Source organism: Vulpes lagopus, chromosome 6 (genome assembly GCF_018345385.1).
Source record: "Vulpes lagopus strain Blue_001 chromosome 6, ASM1834538v1, whole genome shotgun sequence".
NCBI classification, from domain to species: Eukaryota; Metazoa; Chordata; class Mammalia; order Carnivora; family Canidae; genus Vulpes; species Vulpes lagopus.
This window is the reverse complement of record NC_054829.1, coordinates 9,199,983-9,218,273: the sequence shown is the minus strand read 5'-3', so window position 1 is coordinate 9,218,273 and position 18,291 is coordinate 9,199,983. Positions and strand designations below refer to the sequence as shown.

Below are 18,291 nucleotides of genomic sequence, written 5' to 3'. Positions count from 1 at the left end.
GAATGAAGCCAGAGCCATGTGCTTGTAAACTGCACTGTAAACCGGTCTGGGTGGGGGGATTGGTGTGGCTCAGTGGAAAGAGCACAGGTTTTTGGAGCAAGAACTATCCAAAGCTAAATTCTGGACTATAACTAGCTGTATGACCGTGAACTTTGTACTAGACCTCCCTGGGCAGCAATACCCTATAAAAAAAATGAGCACTTCCCCTACTCATAGAGTTTACATGTAAATGGAACAGAAATACCCAACAGAGTTCTTTTTATTTTTTTTTTAATATTTTTTTTAATTTATTCATGGGAGACACACAGAGAGGCAGAAACATAGGCAGAGGGAGAAGCAGGCTCCCTGCGGAGAGCCCGATGTGGGACTCGATCCCAAGTCCCCGGGATCATGATCTGAGCCGAAGGCAGACGTTCAACCACTGAGCCACCCAGGCGTCCCCACCCAACAGAGTTCTTGGCATGTAGTAGGCAATCAATATGGAGACATAATGGTGATCTAGGCGGTGAATATACTGCCATCAGCATCTACATTTTAATCCTCCCCAACACAGAAAATGGCACTTGAACAGAGCAGCCCCTCCTGGCTAGGGGTGGAGGGTGCAGATCTGCCTGGGCTGGGACAGGGGCAGAAGAGGAAATGAGATGACATGGGAAGAGGAGAGGACACACCCCAGGGGACTAGAACCTCAGTGCTTGCTGTACCCCAAAGCTCACAGAGGACTAAGACAAAGGCCACCCAGCTCTGTGGCCCAGCACCAATTAGTGTATTCTCAGTGGTGGGGGGCATGTCTTCAGAGCTGAGCCGATTTGAAAGGAAGTGAATCACAGACCTTTTGACCCCTCTGACAATGGCCCAAAGCCCCATTGGCCTCGCTGCATGGAAAAGTCAGAGGCTCTACCTTCAACTCCAAAGATATGCCCATCTTCCCCTCTTCCATCTGGCCAATTCCCATTTATTCTTCTCGTTTCATTTGAAAATGTCACCCAAAAGTCCTTCATGGTACCTATGGGGGGGGGCTCACTTGCTAGACACTCACACTAGCTCCCCATCACATCATTATTCTATCCCAATGGGACCATGCATGGGGACTAACTCCCTGACACAGAACAGAGATAGGTCTGTATCTCCCTGGTGCCTGGGAAGGTCCTTGACCCCAAGGAGACACTCAGCACGTATCTGCTGGATGTTGTCCTTGCAGAAAGTTCACTCAGGAACCAGAAGGGATCTGGTTGGTCTGACATGGAGAGAAAACAGGGAATATTCTAGAAAACAGAAATATAAGCTCTAGCTTCTGCATCTGATGCAATCATGTTCCATGGAATAATCCAAAAGGGTCATGCATTGTTGCGTCACCTTGCTGGATTCTTCCAACAGCTGGAGAGTACTTGGTTATAATGGACACAATTCACAGAATGACTATTACATCAACTATTGATTTTCCAAGAGCGGCAGAGCTGGAGCTTCATATCAAAGAGTCTTTTGAGTGAGGGGCACATGTAGTTACCACGACTCTTCTGTGTACACAAGGGGCGATGGCTCTGGAGGAGCACGGCTCCCCCCTTCATTTGCATACATGTCACCCTATTAGTCTCAAATGGATGGTTACCACTCCTGGGGAGAAATGTGGAGGGAGATTTTGATTGTCACCTGATTAGCATTTTGTGGGCTCACTCAAGGATGCTAAACCACCTACAACATATGGAACGGCCCATCCAAGGAAGATCATCTTCCTCCAAAGACCAACAGCACCTCCCTACTAATCACTAGAGAAGGGAGGGGGGGAAGGAGTTAGAAAGATCACTAGATTATTAACAAACACCCACAGACACTGCCCCACTCTGGGCCCCTTTCTCACCCAGGCTGCACCAGTCACCTTCCGAGCACCCCAGCACATTCCTGCCTCTGCACCTTGGCTCACGCCAACCTCCTCACTCACCTAGAAGGTCATCCCAGCTCATCTCCACCCACCCGTCCTAAATCCCCTCTCAACACAAGGTCCTACTACCTACACCTTTCTGGATGGCTCAACCCCAATCATCTCTCCCAACCCCAAAGGATGCCAGGCCTCCAACGAGACCACTCGCTTAATGTTTGTCTGTCAACTAGTGCCCTGTGGTCCTCACAACATGATCCCAAGTACAGACACCAGATATGACCTTTAAAAATGGACTAAGTGATCGATCCATTCCCATCGTTCAGTTGAATGCCTATCGAAATCCCCACCACCATACCAAAATAATAATGATGATGATGATGATGATGATGATGATGATAATGATAATAATTCCTTGTTTAAAGAAACACTTATTTAAAAGGACCTGATGAGCATTGGGCACTTGGCATTCATGACTTCACAGAATCCTCCAAACAACCCTGAGAGGGTGACACTATTATGAAAGTCACATTACAGATAGAAAGGATCAAAATTCCATAGGGACTCATAACCTGGCTAAAGTTCCACAGCCACAAAGCGAAGGAGCTAAAATTCAGGGTCACGTCTGGCTTCAAACATCTCTTCCCACTGTAGACCAGGCAGGCTCTGCTTTCTCTGGTCTTGTTCTTATTCATCAACTGTGTTTCCTCAATCGGGGCTGCAGGATAGGAAAGCATCATTTCAGGGGGCCTGGAGGGTCATGTATTGATTCTGCCTTTACTGGTTATCTCTGAGTTGCTTCCACAGCGCTCCTCCTCCTGGGTAATCCAACCCACTCAAAAATCTAGAAGATCAAGTACAGTCGGCCAGGCAGTGTCTGATGGGGAGGCTCAGGCAGGATAATCTTTAATCTTGCCGTGAAGAATAGCTTAACTTTCAAAACTTGGCACCAGCCAATTCTCCCCCAGGTAGCCTGGGGCTTTGGGCTTGGGATGTTTTTATGAAAGCAGGCAGGGCTCCAACATCAAACAATGTAGAGACCAAACAACCGTTCTTCCTTCACTGGTTGGTTTTCTCTCTTGAGGAGCCATTGTGCCCCGTGGGCAGCACAGGTGACAGCTTTGCATAACGCCCAACAGCAAGTGTATGATGATTAGCACGGGGTAGGAGGGCAGACAGTGAAAACCCCACCTGCCCTGCCGAGAGGAGCTTTTAGCCTGCCAGGTGGGGATTTGAGACCTGGGAACATCAGTGGCAAGTTCATCAGAGGTGGTCACTCTGTCCCTACAGCTGCACCCCACCTGGATCCCAGACCCCCAAGCCTCAAGACTCCAGGTAACCAGAGTGTGTGGCCGAGAAAACAGCTACCAGGTGTGACCGAACCCCTCTAGCAATTTCCCTGATCTCCCTTGGTAACCAGGACTCAGCAGCAGTCTCTGGAAAACAGTCAAAATGGAAGGGAATGTAGCCAAGCAAGTGTCCTCACACTTTGAACGTTCAAGGCCAGGTGAATGTGGCTCCTGCTGGCTCTGGCTGTTTGGAAGACCCTTTTGAGAGGCAAAGGATGGACTTCCTGCAGAAGAGGACTCGGGCTCCCACTCATAGCCTTCTAATTTCAGTCCATCTCAAAGTCCTACTAAAACCCAGAGTAAAGGAGTCTTGTTTGTGGTGTGCACTATGTATTTAAAATATTAATCCACAAGGTTGGAGAGAACAGAAGGAGGGAAGACAGCAGCAAAATCCCAAAGGGTGGAGACAGGAGAGACCTGTGGTCACCAACTGGCATCTCAAGAAATCCACCCCTTAATGTGGCAGCGAGGAAGGACAAAAACAGCTCACTTTACAACCCAGAAGTCCCAAAGGTTCAGGAATTAGTGGTGACAGGTATCTCTGGAAATGGGGTTAGGGTGGGGGATCGCAATGAGATAAAGAGCCCCCTTAATGCCCTCCCCCATGTCTCCTTGCAGGTAATGGTCCCATCCTCCATCAGGCCTAAGACCAGAAGTTTGTTCTCTATAAAGGATAAAACAGAATGTCTGAGTATGAATTGAGCTGACAATGGCACAGTAAGTGACTTTACACACTGGATACAGAGGCACTCCTCGTCTCTAGCCCCTCTTTCTTCTTCCAGCTTCCAGTGCCCCACCTTTCATCCCCAGCACCCTGGCCTGGATCCCCCAGACAGAAGACTGTCTCAGTCTGACCAGCCAGGAGGAAAGACCTAATGATCCTGACATAGGGGTTCTGTGATACAACCCAGCAGGGCACCCAGCAGAGAGGCACCCGGCCAAGAAGCCCTGCCCCCTGTGCTCCAAGCTTACAGTACACTTTTCAGTTCCCAACTCTTAAATATGAGAAAACAATCAAGGACTATGGGCCAGCTAAACAAAGAAGCCTCTAATGTGAAAGCTCCAGGCCAAACCAATCCACACACATAAACAGAACAGCTGATGTAACACACACACACACACAGCACATCCAATGGCTCTACGCCCTTTGCTCCAGCAGCTCATGCCATCATCACAACTCTTGAGGCAGATCTCAAGATTATTACTTTCATTTTACAGATGAGGTGTTCGAAGAACAACGAGGCTAAGTAACTTGCCCAAGCTCACAAAGCAAGTGAGTGGCAGAGCTGGGATTTGAACCAGGCCATTTGGCTCTGTGCTCTCAGCTACTGCCTTTCAAAGCACCACCTCAGCTGTCACTGTGCATCATTAATATGCCCAGTGTGTAAAAGGTACCACAGCCCTGATATAAGACTTCTCCAAAGAATAAGAAAGAGCTCCTGAAAATAAAAAATGTGGTAGATTAAAATATACAATATAAAATAGATGAAATCGCCCAGAAAGTAGAACAAAAAGCAATGAGGATGGAAAATAGAAAATTAGAGAATTAGAGGATTAGTCAAAAAGAACCAATATCCAAGTAAAAGGAGTTCTAGAAGATTAGAGAAAGCCATTAGCAGAAATCATGATTAAAAAAAAAATAAAAGAGAGGATCCATGGATGGTTTGGCGATTTGGTGCCTGGTGCCTGCCTTCAGCCCAGGGCATGGTCCTGGGGTCCCAGGATTGAGTCCCGCATTGGGCTCCCTACATGGAACCTGCTTCTCCCTCTGCCTATGTCTCTGCCTCTGGGTGTGTGTGTCTCATGAATAAATAAATAAAATCTTAAAAAAAAAAAAAAAAGAAAATTTCTCAGAACAGGACATAGTTCCAGAAGGAAACGTCTTACTAAATGACCAGCATGGAGAGACCAGCAACCAGGCAGGCCACTCTGAAGTCTCAGGGGACTGGGAACAAAAAGAGGATCCTATAAGTTTCCAGAGACTATAAAACAGGTCATACAATACATAAAGAATGACTTCACACTTCTCAACTACAACCCTGAAAGCTAGAAGACAATGGAACAAAGCTTCCCATACTCCAAAGGAAAATGACTTTCAACCTTAAATTTGATACCCAGCTATCCTAGCAATCAAGAATCAGAAGAGAACAAATTCATTTTCCCAAGGGTAAGTTCTCAGAAAATTCATCACTTAGGCAAGATGTGCTCCTGGATTCAGGAGACTAAGCCAGAAGAAGAAGACAGGAAATGGGAGATCAAGCCCACGAGAGAGGTGAGAGAGGTCACAGGGGACAGTAACAGAGGGCCCAGGTGACAGCCAGGTCCCAGGTATGGAGAGTAATGAGTCCAGACTGGAGTAGACCTAAGCACCCTGATGTACTCAAGAGGAGGAAACTGAGAAAATTTATCTGATGCAACCAAACAACTTGAAGGGCTATCCAGAACATGAGCAGAGTTTGGGGATGAATTAATAAGCCAATATGCCAATAACAGACACTTTCTAATTCCAAGGAAACCAAAAGTAGACCAGGAAGGGAAAAGTGATCATAAGTTACCACAGGACTCAGCTCTGAATAGTGCTGACCTAGTCATAATGACGCAAACCTCAATTACTAACTTTACCAAAAATATGATGAAAACATATCACGTAGTTGGAAGGATGGGAAAGAGCTGAAGTTAGAAGAGGTAAAGAGGAGACTTATAGCCTTATCTTCCACAGTCAGAAATCAGATCCTTGAACCAAAACATCAAGACAAAGGAATATATGCATGTTACTCAGACACATGAAGGAAAAATACCAAAACCATCTGAAAAAAAAAAATCAATAAGAGATTGGCCCTGGGAAAGAAGGCAATAAGGGAGAACCACTGTTTTTCATACAAACCTTGGAAATCCATAGTTATGTATGATTCAGAAAAGGCAAAGGAAATGGAAACATGTTGAAGAATGTGATGTCACTGAATATTCTAACAACCAAAAGAAGGTGGGATTTTCACTAAAAAGATGTTGCAAGGCTCAGAGATCTACATACTAAAGAAACTAAAACTAAAAACCCAGGTCTGCCAGAGCCTGGAATCTATACTTTTGAGTCTACATTCACATATCCAACAAACATACACTGAACACACCCTGAGCCTAGAACAAGAAGCAAGGCCCTGGGACACAGTGGTGGACAGGACGGGCCCCATTGCCCAGCCCATTGAGCCTTCTGGTCCACCAGGCCAAACCAGCAGTCAACAAGCCATCACTGATAACAAATCCCAGTACAGCAGTGCTCACCCCAGGGAAAACGGTCTATCCAAAGGGTAGCTCTTGACTGATTCTGGCCACCTCCTCTGCTCGTCCATCACCAGTCCCGTGGCATCATGGCATCTAGTTCCCCACATCCTCCTACAGGTAAGCCATTTCGTGGCACCCGCCCACAGCAATTCCGGGAACTTGACAGGCCATCATCCAGGCCTGCCAACACTGCCACTGGTGAAGGCCCTCAGCTTATCACTTTTTGTTTTGTTTCGGATCAGTGTCAAGTTCAAAGGCCAGACCAGTTCTCCAAGGGAGAGTTCCACACAGTCCCTTGTGTGCATGAAAGGAAAGTGAATACCTCGTACAGCCTGGCTCCCAACAAGTGCTGGGGGGTCTGCAGGGCCAGGTAAGTCTCAGATGCCACAGTAGGACATGAAAGCTCATGCCTTAGCTCTGCTGACCTCCCCTGGGCCTCAATGTCTGCATCTGTAGAGGGGATATAATGCTAACCTCAGGGGTTTACAGTAGAATTAAAGGATACAGTGAAGGTGACTGTGCCTTATAATCTGCCACTGCCCTTATCACAACCCATGATGAGAATGATAGGATGGTTTCCCACGGCTGCCTCCGGTCAGTTCCGCCATAAGGTTACAGGGATTTCATTTTGTCAACCTCTTAGAATGGGATCCCTGTCCCTACTCTTCTCAGCTCTGCCCCTGGGAATCACCAGTCGGGAATCATCTGTTAGGGATCTAGACTTGATTTTGTCGCAGCGTGAAGAACCTGGTAAGTACGTGACCATAAACAGCTGAGTCCCCCTCCAATAAGGCTCACTACCCAAGGCTGGCCGGCTTCTTGTCCAACACCCTTCAGCCTGGTCCAGCTTTCTTCCTGGGTTACAAGTCAACTGCCTCCTCCGTAGCCAACTGGGCCTTGAGCCAGTGTTCACCAACTCTCTTCCCTCCCCCAAACCTAATCAGTGCCTGCTCTTAACACCCCCTCCCCCCAACTTATTCCATCTTCCCTCGCTTACTTCTGATTCCTGATTCTACCACTTGTTAGCTCATAGCTTGGCATCCTTGCTCAGCCCTAGTGTCTGGGGGACAGACAATAACACCCACACGGGGGTTGTTTGGAAGACATGTACAGTGTCTTCCAGAAAGTGGCCACCTCCCTTATGTTTCCCATAATCACATCAATGCCCTTTAATCAATTATGACAATCCTTGACTTGGGGGATCCCTGGGTGGCTCAGCAGTTTAGCAACTGCCTTTGGCCCAGAGCGTGATCCTGGAGTCCTAGGATCGAGTTCCACATCAGTCTCCCTACATGGAGCCTGCTTCTCCCTCTGCCTGTGTCTCTGCCTCTCTCTCTCTCTCTCTCTCTGTGTCTCTCATGAATAAATAAATAAAATCTTTAAAAAAAGAAAAGACAACCCTTGACTTAGTTGATTCTTACACATCCTGTACTTGTACTCTCTGCTACACTCTTCACAACAATGACACTCCAAGGTAGCCTCTGTTACTCAAGTCAGGGCTTCACGAAGTCAGCCTGACAATGAAGGGGCCACCTTCAGCTACACTGCCTCCTTCGTTGTACCATGTTTCAGAAGTTACTGAAGCATCTGATTGTGTTTCATCCTTGTCTTATAAAAATAAGTAGAAACAGAAAAAAAAAGTCATTACCAGTGATTACTGGTTTCATAGACTTAATACCACGAAGATGATGGAGCCAGAGCATCTTAAGTCGGGAGGTGCCCTTCAACTAAGGAAGGAAGGGGGAAATTGCCAAAATAGTAGAGAACAGGGGATCCCTGGGTGGTGCAGCGGTTTGGCGCCTGCCTTTGGCCCAGGGCGCGATCCTGGAGACCAGGGATCGAGTCCCACATCGGGCTCCCGGTGCGTGGAGCCTGCTTCTCCCTCCGCCTGTGTCTCTGCCTCTCTCTCTCTCTCTGTGACTATCATAAATAAATAAAAAAAATTAAAAAAAAATAGTAGAGAACAATATGGCGGCCTTCAACCATGCTTCAACTGTGAGGCTTGATTAGAATTTTCTCTGGGAATTTAAGTTCCTCATAACTTATATGTCTAGCCTTGGACTTTTAACGTTACCAAAAGTTGAGAATTGCCCATAAGGCAAGACCCTAAGGATGTTCTCTTGTTTTCTAAACAGACTTGAATATTTCACAAGAAGTAAAAGACTGTTTCAAGTGCCCGGGACTAGACCTGTTCTCGGTTAATAGCATTTCTAAAAAGAACACGAGGATTAGAAGGGAGGTGTAACAGCTGCCAGAACGCGTTAAATCCCAGGGTTTACCCAACAGGATTTGTACCTGGAGGCTGCTATGATGTCACCCTCTTCATGCCACAGCCCTCCCCACTGCCCCGGCCCCGGAGCAGAGACAGGGCCCCGTGACACCATCCCTGGGGTCATTCACAGCCCTGCCGGGATCTCAGATCACACCTGTGGCCTGTGGACTCCTGGATGGAGCCCTTTCTCCTGTCTCCTGCTCTCTCGCCCTGTGCCAGGTAGCCTCCCCAAGCTCCACAGCCAAGCGGTGGCGGCCCTGTGGCCAGAACCCTGGTCTCTGCACTCCTAGCCTGGCTCGATGCCACCATCTGGATGTCCACCAGGCTTGACAGCTGCTTGCAATTCATGTGTTAGTCTTCTGTTATTGCTGTGACAACTTACCACACACTTGGAGGCTTAAAACAACACAAATTTATTATCTTTCATTTCTGGGGGTCAGAAACCCTCGATGCATTTGACAGGTTTATAACTGAAGTTATCAGCAGGACTGTGTTCCTTCTAGAGACTCTCCCGGGAGAATCCATGACCTTCTCTTCTCCAGCTTCCAGAAGCCAACCGCACCTTTGAGCTCATGGTCCCTTCCAGCAAGGGCATCACTATGACCTCTGTTCCCAGTCACCTCTCCTCTCTCTCCCTCTCTCTCTGAGCCTCCTGCCTCCCTAAGGATGCTTGGGATGAACTGCAGCCAGCTGGATAACCCGAGATAATCTCCCCATCTCAACACCTTTTCACTTATTCACACCGAGTGAGGTAACATAACCCCAGGTCCTGGACATTAGGACGTGGCCCTCTTTGAGGGTCCAGGGCTCATCCTCCAATAATTCAGCAAACAGTTCTGAAGACCTAGTCCGTACGAGGGGCTCACAGGACAAAGATACATGCACTCCTCTCAGGGATCTGCACATGGGGGCTCCCGGAGTTCAGAGGAGGTCGCTGGGATTTCTACCCAGGCAGGTGCAGGTAGGGCTCGGGGAGGCTGCTCTAGGCGGGGTCGTGGTCATCCTCTGCAGGAGTCCTGCACACAAAGGCACAGGGTGAAGGGAGGAGGGGCCTGTGGTGCTGCAGCTGGGTCGGGTTCATTCCAGGAAGGACAAGAGAAGTGAGGGAGCCAGAGCACACAGCACAGCTTCATCCTGAGGGCAGAGAGGCATCTTGCTAGAAGATCAATACGGAGAAAGATCTCTGGGGTTGCAGGCATGAAACAGGATCAGAGGTGCTGGAGGCAAGAAAAGACTGGTCCCGGCAACCGAGGGGATGGATGTTGGCCATAGCAGGCAAGAATGGAAAGGCGAAAGGAGAGAGCAGGACCAGGACTGACGTGGAGGTGAGGGAGGGCGACCGGAGGGTGCCCTGGAAGGGCCACGCTCCTGCACCACCAAACTGGCAGGTTATCTCCATGCCCCCACCCCACCCGCCGCCCCAGTTCCCAGCTAGAAGGCCTCAGAACCCTGCTTTTTAAGTATGTCATACCATAGAGGATTAAAAATAGTTTAAAAGAGGAGAGGGATATAAATATCGCAAAGGTTCCTGCCTACATGGAGAGCCCCCCAGGAGAGGGAAGCAGGAGTGGGGCACGGCGTCATTGGAGCCCTTCCAATGAGACCTCCAGTCCTGCAAGACTGGACAAGTGACTCCAGGGCCTCTACAAATTCCCCAGGGTCCTCCCAGGCTTCTCCCCATCCTGGTCCTGGGGGGTCTGGGGTATCATCTCCTGAAAGCAGTGGATCTCAGTGCTCCAGAAGGCCAAGAAGGAAAATTATCAGACGCACAGGCCACTCCTGGGGCCCACTTCCCCGTACACCCCACACCCCAACCCTGGTCACAATGCGACCCAAGAGCCCATACCCTGCCTGCCACCATACACTCCCCTACTCCCTGGCTTCACACCACAGATACAGATTTGCCATTACAGCCTATTCCCTGTCCCCCCAGGACCCTCACTCTTAATGATGGATTGGGCCTCCCCTCACCCCCAGACTCCTGCAGTGCCCGCCCTGAGCACCCTTGGTCCTAACATGCTTATCTCAGCCTCCCCATACTCATGTGTCTGCGTCCTGGGGCCTCCTGGAGTGGCCCCTTCACCCCGTCACGCCGGCTCCCAGGATTTCAGGAGGACGCAGCACCTGCAGTTTGGCTGAATGGCCAGGCTTCCCGGGGGCGAGTGTTTTTCTAAGGCAGGGCCAGAACCCACCTTAGGTGTGCATCACCCCTCTGGAAACAAGGCTGGGCCTGTTACACGTGCAACAAGTGTCCCCTGCGAATGTCATCACGAGCATCTCCTCCTTGTCACGTGCTGAGTCTAGATTCAGAAGGAAGGCCCCCGCCACCCTACAGGAAGCCCTCTGGGTTCCCACATTCCACAGAGTAAATAACCAAATAGTAAATATTTTTGGCTTTGTGGGTACTTCTTTGTCACAACTACTCAACTGCCACCTTAGTACCAAAGCAGCTGAGGACAACATGCAAAAAATGAGCCCCGCTGTGTTCTAATAAAACTTTATTCGCAACAACAAGCAGTGGGCCAGATCTGGCCCGCAAACCAGAGTCGACCAACCCCTGCTCTGATGGAAAACAATTCATGGAAGAAAAGGAGGAGACAGACCAGTTGGGGGGCGAGGAGCCCCACCAAAGATTCTTTAAAGCCACGCTCATGATTTTTGATGCTGCCTCTAATTCCTTCTATGACTGATGCAATCTACCACCGTAAAAAAGAAAAGAAAAAGAAAAAGACGCAAGGGAGGGGGTGGGAGAAATCAGAAGAGGTTTCTATGGGAACAGGGAGTTCACTTTTCATGGTTCAATCACTAAAAAGACAATTACTTTATTTCTCTCACTTCCCCTCTGAAGCAGGGCAGGCGTGACCTCCGGCTGCCTGGGCAGGACTGTGCCCAGTGGCTCAGCTGTTCTAGTCACAAATTAAATGCCAGAGTGTTCCACGGGTCAGGGAGGGCAGTTAATGTAATCTAGGCCTCCTCGGCAAAGGGCCGCTTCCCCAGAGCTCGGTCCGGTCAGGAGTTCGGCCTCTCCCACGAGGCTGCACCGCCGCAGGTGGCTCTGGGCTGCTGGGTCGGAGTCAAGGCCAACTGGGGCCGTGGCTGCTAATAAGTAACCCTGCGGTGACACTTCTTCCTAGGTCAGCCGCCAGCTGACCAAGGGCCCCTCTCGGCCCTGACAAACCTGTTCGCTAGGACTCTCGTTGTACCTGGGCTCTGACCCCTCTGGTTGTCAGTACAAACTTGCACCAGGGGAGGCAGGATGCCCTAGTTTGCCCTGACTGTGGATGACGGGTCACTACACCCCCCTGGGCACCTTCAACTCCACCCAGCTGGTTCAGAGCTGGTGTCCCCGGCCCTCCTTGGGCTTTTCATCGAGACTGTACTTGATCAGCCACCAACAGCTCAGCCAGGAAGGTGCACCACTTACTGCGGCGTGCTCCTACAGCAGACTTATCAACTGCAACCTCTTCTACAGGGGACCCTTAATGGGGCGGTGGGGAGTCTCTAGTGCTTGACAGAAGAATCCAGGAGCGTGACCAGCTGTGCTCAGTGCTGCCCACGGCTGCATGCCGGCTGCCCAAGTGGCCAGGGACTGGCATTCAGGTGCCTCTACGTGGGCACATGCCATCCAGGCCATGCCACTCTTCACACTACCTTCCAAGGGGCCCATCTGAGCCTGAGCGTCCAGCGCTCTGATTTTGCTGTGAAGATACTAAGGCACAGCCAGGGAAAGAGATTTCCCAGGACCCCACAGCAAGTTAGCAACAAAGCCAGGACCCAGGCCAAGGGCGTCAGCCTCCGGGTCCTGGCTATGGCTCCCCCAGATGCACAAAAGGCTCCAACCAGAAAGGCCCCTGGAGAAGAATCCATGCCCCAGGTTATGGGTGGAGCTGGGACCAGAACATGGTCCTTGGGGGGCAAAATCCAGAGCTAACTAAACGCCTGTAGCCTAACTCCGACAGAGAGCCCAGAAAAAAAATGCTCTACATAAGGATTTATCCTTTAGAACCAAGTATACAGACCCGGGCTGTGGCCCTCAAGGACAGCAAGTTCCTACAGGACAGGAAGCCTCTGCATTTGATTTTCTTTGACTTCATACAGAAACCTCCAGCACACAGGCTGTGCCCTCTGGGAGCTGGGGGAGGTGGAAGCAGGAATGGTTCCTCCTTGATGCTGGGTAACCCGGGGCCATCTGTGATCCCTCTGCTGTATCCCCAGGTGGTATAGGTATGGGGATGAGAGCCAGGAGGGGAGGGTGCTGGGGGCTGGGAGCAAGTAGGTAGGTGTCAGAGAGAAGGCTGGCTGGCATCTCAACCCAGACCACAGAGGATCTCACATGCCGGGCTAAGGGGCTTGGACTTGATCCCGTGAGCCGGTGCAGCCCAGCATTTTTCACATGGCGACGTCCATGGTCAATGATGCTATTATCCTGGGATGGACCCAGTTGCCTCCCTCCACCCAGAGCTGGATCAGGGGCCCTCCTGAAGGGATTAGCAAGGGCATGTGTGGGGCGACTGAGTGATGGGGAGATTGGAAGAAGTGACATAAGACCCAGAGCCATAAAGAGGTCACCAGAGAGTCCAGGCAGGCATGGGGAGGGCCTGCTCCGGACCTGAGCCAATGGAATCAGGGGAGGTGGGGGTGGACAACACCGCGAGGGCTGATCTTTTTAACCACACAGGCACTGTCCTGGCCGGAGCCTGCCATTAGGATTTCCATGCAGTCACATTTTTCTGCTCAGCCCTCAAGGCCGGACTCCGACACCCCTCCTCTGACCAGCCTGCTCTGCTCCCCGCCAGGCGGCTTACCGGCTCCTCCCTGGGCACCCATCACATGTGATTCCCAGAGCTAGTGCCACAGGACACGTGGGCTCGGCCTGACCCGGGTTCACATCCCAGCTCCGCTGGGAAGCCCATGACCTCAAGTCACCTGACCTCTCTCCACTTCCGAAGCCAGCACCCACCTCAAAGGCTGGTGGAAAACCTCACGGGGGCAGTTAGAGCCGTGCCTGATGCACGGGCTGCTCGGTCAGGTGAAGCGCTTCCACCTCTATCTGGCAGTTGATTCCAAGCACCCCAAATCGCAGTTCCTGTTCTGCCAACCCCAGGCGCTGTGGCTTCGCAGCTCCTTCTGGCTGAGGCAGGGGTGTGGACATAGCTCAGGGAGTAGCAGGCAGCAGGGCCCTGCTGGTCCCCCCAGAGCAGCAGAGGGGACCGCCTCCCGTCTGCCTGGGCCTACCCAACTCCATCCATCTACCTCCGGCTCTGGGTATTGGGTCTTAGCTGTGCTGCTCTGAAGCAGTGAGGTCAAGGTGCACGACATTAGATGGAAGAGGCGCCAGAGCAACAGGGGACCCCCAGGAGCCGAACATCTGAGCCCGTCTGGCTGCACGCTCCTTTAAGGCAGGAATCAGAACCAACTGCCCTCCTTGTTGTCTGCATGTGTTTGTTAAACAGAACAGGAAAGTACCACAAGGGACGCCTGGGTGGCTCAGTGGTTGAGCATCTGTCTTCAGCTCAGATCATGATTCCGGGGTCCTGGGATCAAGTTCTGCATTGAGCTCCCCACAGGGAGCCTGCTTCTCCCTCTGCCTGTGTCTCTGCCTCTCTCTGTGTGTCTCTCAGGAATAAATAAATCAATAGTCTTTTAAAAAGGGCGGGGGGGGGGGGAGAAAGCAGACATGATAGCCTCATCATGGGAAAGGCACCAGAGCCCTTGGGACCCACAGTCGGGCCAAGAACCACAGCACAGAACGGTTAACTGACCGCTTCTAGGCTCAGTTCTACCCCACAAAGCTCCAAGGAAGTAGGGTCACCAGGGGGAGGCTGCCAGCATCCTGCAACTCTGTTGTCTCCTCTCCGAAAAGGTCAACAGCTTGGGTGGGTCACCTCCATTTCCTTGGAAGGGACCCCATGAGGGACCCCGTGCTCTCCAGCAGCGAGCCTTTCATTTGCAAACGCTTCTACGAGCCAGCAAAGTGAATGTATCACTGAGGGCTTCATCTGCCCACGTGTCAGCTACGGCAAGCTGAGTGACAGGCCTCCTGGGAGAGACCATGCTTTCTGCTGAGCTCGCCCAGTCTCCAAAGACAGGCCAGGAAGTCTTCGTCCCAGCGTTCCGTGGGGGATGACCTGATGACATCACAAACATACCTGCCTGGACTCCGGAACCCCCACAGTTCAGGGCCATGGATAAAGGCTTCAATGAGCAAATGAGCAGAGGCCAACATACCTCCAAGTCAACTTGGAAGCCGAGGTAGGGAGAAAGATGTAAGCGTGCAGGTATGCTACTGAACCGTTCTTCCTGGAAATGCAGGGTCCTCAAGACTGACATTGTGGGGCAAGCACCTGGTCCCAGGACCACAAGAGTGAAAGGTGTGTGAAAAGAGTAGGACCGCCTGACTCTAATAACAGCAGCCACCACCTGCAGATGGACGCTGGGCATGCTCCTTGGCCCCTATGGTTGCAGATTCAGGAAATCCCACCATACCCAACCTCCCATCACCACGACAACTGTTGACCACCTGTGCTCTAAGCAAGCACACACCTTTATTCAAAAAAACAACCCTTCTTCCTGGACTCCTCCTGCCTCCCTTGACTACCACCCACTCGGAGTTTGGAGGAACAAGACTCCCGCCCCGCCTGTGGCCCCAGCAAAACCGACCAGCTGGTTTGGGCAGATGCTCAAAGCACAGCGAGCGGCGCCTTCTGGACTCAGTCCTTTGGTTGGGACTTCCTGAGTAGCACAGAGATGTGGAGGGAAGAGTAAGCACCCAGGCCAAAGACAGGGAAGCCAAAGGAAAGCGGAGAGAAGACGGATTCCTGCCCCTACCTCTTCCCCCTCTCCTAGTTCCTCCTCAGCAAAGCTGGGCATGGCAGCAAAGCCACAGGCTGGCACCTACACGGTACAAATGCTCCCCTACACCGCAGGGACGAACAGCCTCACAAGAGCCCCGAACTGCAAACAACCCAACTGTCCCCCACCAATGAGCAGACCAACAGAGAGGGTTGCACCCGTAGGCAGAACTGTCTTCACAGCAACAAGGAACCGCGTGTCACCTGGGTCCAGGGCTGCGAGATGCACATGCTGACCACCAGGGAGCTGTTTCAAGTAGTGAAAACGCTCCACAAGTGGATTGTTGGGATGTTTGCCCAACTCCGTGGACGGGCTAAAAATTACTGAACTGTGACCTTAAATCAGGTGAATTCTATGACATCTAAATCATACCTTAATGAAGCCATCTACAAAGGTACACGCTCAAATGGTAACTGGCATCGCCTAAAAGCGAGGCCAGTTCACTGGGAGCTGAGAGGAGAGCCCATTCCGTGAACACCCTACCCAGCCTTCAGGACCCATCCCAAACTGTCCCCATGTAGTGAAGGCCTCCTCTCAGAGTTCCAGCTGCAACTGCTCATATGGCTGAGCCTCCCTTCACAGAAGTCAATCCCCTCTACACTGGGAGCTGAGCTTAGAGGAATGCAGGGAGTTGATGCACTAAGAATTGGTTAGCATGTGTTTATTAACCACCCACTGATTGCCTCACACACACACACACACACACACACACACACACACCCCAGGACAGCCCAAACCGCATGCCATCTCAGCGAGGGATACTAATTCCCACCCCCAAATAGGATGTCAATTCTGGGGCAGCAGGATCGGGACAGGAGGCTTACTATCAAAAGGGATCATCTGCAACATCTCCAGCCTGATCCTCCTCCTTTGGCACAAATCACAGCCAAAGGAGATCAGGGGAGCCCAGAGCAAACGCAGTTTCCAGCGTCCACTGCACTGGCCCCCCACCCCACCCCACTTCAGGTCACCTCTGTTTGCAACTGTCCTTGCAGAGCTCAGGGGTGGGAGCAGGTCCATAGCACTGCCAGGAGACATTCTATCAGGTATAATGTTTAAAGCTGATTGCCTGGCCCCCCCCCACACACACACACACACTGCCCCACTCCACCCTGCAGGCTGGGGATCCCCACCCTCCAGCAGTAAAGGCAGGTACCCAGGAGGGGGGCACCCACAGCCCCTTCTTCTCTCTGCCTGGGTCTCCCAGCATCCTGTGCAGCGCCCCCAACCTTGGAATCTCTAGAAACCCAAGCCTGCCCAGGAAACCGCGAAAGAAACTTCTCCTGCCTGGCCAGCCAGGTCCGAGCGCCTGCAGACAGGCCGGAAGTGGAAGTCCGTCAAGTTCTACAAAGCCCACGTATGAGAAGGGCAGAGGCTGGAAATACACCTCCGGGAGGGGCGGCTGGCTTGGGGGGGCGGGCTGGGGGGCCCCGAGGGCGACCCGGGTGACTCTCTCCCTTTACACACTGCTGCGCTTTCCAAGTTTGCACAAAGAATAAACTCTCGAAAGGTTAGCACGCCCCGCGCGCGGCGGGAGCCACCCCAGCCCTTGTTTCTCTTTCTCCCTTTCTTTCACCTTTGGGTCCAGGTGGCCGCGCCCCCACCCTGGAACCCCCCCCCCGTGGAGCCGCAGGCCCGGGGAGGGGTCGCTCGCTGCAGCCTGGTTGGCCCGGGGCTGGGAGCGCAGCACCCCCGCCCCCGGATCCGCGCCCCCGGGTCGCCCCAGGTCGCAGCCCACCCCAGCAGGCGCCGCCCCCTGCGTCCACCGCCCCAGCCTCAGGGGTCCTGGGAGGTGCAGGCTCGCGCGCACACACACACACACACACACACGCACCGCGCGCGCGCAGTGGCACTTTCTCCTCCGTCCCCGACCTGGGCCACTGGTCCCCGAGAGCCCACACGTTCAAACTTGGCCAAACTCGCAGCAGCGGCTGCAGGGGGGTCGCGACGTCCCCCCCGCACCCCAAGAAGACGGGGCCCCCACCCCGCACTCGCACGTGCGCCGGCCCACCCCCGGCGACCTCCGGGGCGGCAGTGCCAGCCCCCCCAGCCCCCCAGCCCCCAGCCCCCAGCCCGAGGGCGAGCCCAGCCGGGGCAGGCCGGGCCGGGAGCTCGGGTCGGGTGGGGGGTCGGGGTGGGGGTCGGGGCTCCGGGGCCCCCCGGGGCGGGGGCGCGGGGGCGCGGGGGCGCTACCTTGCAGGTTCTGGACGCGGATGTCGCTGATCTGGCCGATGAGCTCCTCGCGCTGGAACCAGTCCCACTCGTGCGCAGCCATGAAGCGCGGCGGCCCGGGGCGCCGGGGCGGGCGGCGGGCGAGAGCCTGGCGGGCGAGGGCGCGGGCGCGGGCGCGGGCGAGGGCGCCGCGGAGCCGGAGCGGCGGGCGGGCGGGCGGGGCGCGCGGGGCGGGGCGGGGCGGGCGGCGGTGCGGGGCGCCGGGCTGGCGCTCACTCCCCCATCCGGGGCGGGGGCGGGGGCGGGGGCGGGGGCGGGGGCCCCGGGGGGCGAGGGGCGGGGCGGGGCGGGCGGGGGACGGAGGCCGGGCTCCCGCAGGTTGCTTTTTTTTTATTCCGCCCCCCCCCCCGGGTGTTTGTTGGGTCGCCACGGGGCGGTGATGATGCGCGGGGTCCCGGCCCCCCCAGATTGTGATCTCAGGGGGCGGTGGG

At 53.2% G+C, this 18,291-nt stretch overlaps 1 protein-coding gene across 1 annotated transcript in view; it reads right to left on the bottom strand.

Moving 5' to 3' along the window:
• Positions 1-17,996, bottom strand: part of CLMN (calmin) — a 116,196-nt gene extending 98,200 nt beyond the window's left edge. The window contains exon 1 of the mRNA XM_041760135.1: positions 17,822-17,996. Coding sequence (XP_041616069.1) covers positions 17,822-17,903 — 82 coding nt within the window. The 5' untranslated portion in view covers positions 17,904-17,996. The remainder of the gene's footprint in view (positions 1-17,821) is intronic.
• Positions 17,997-18,291: the final 295 nt, after the last annotated feature.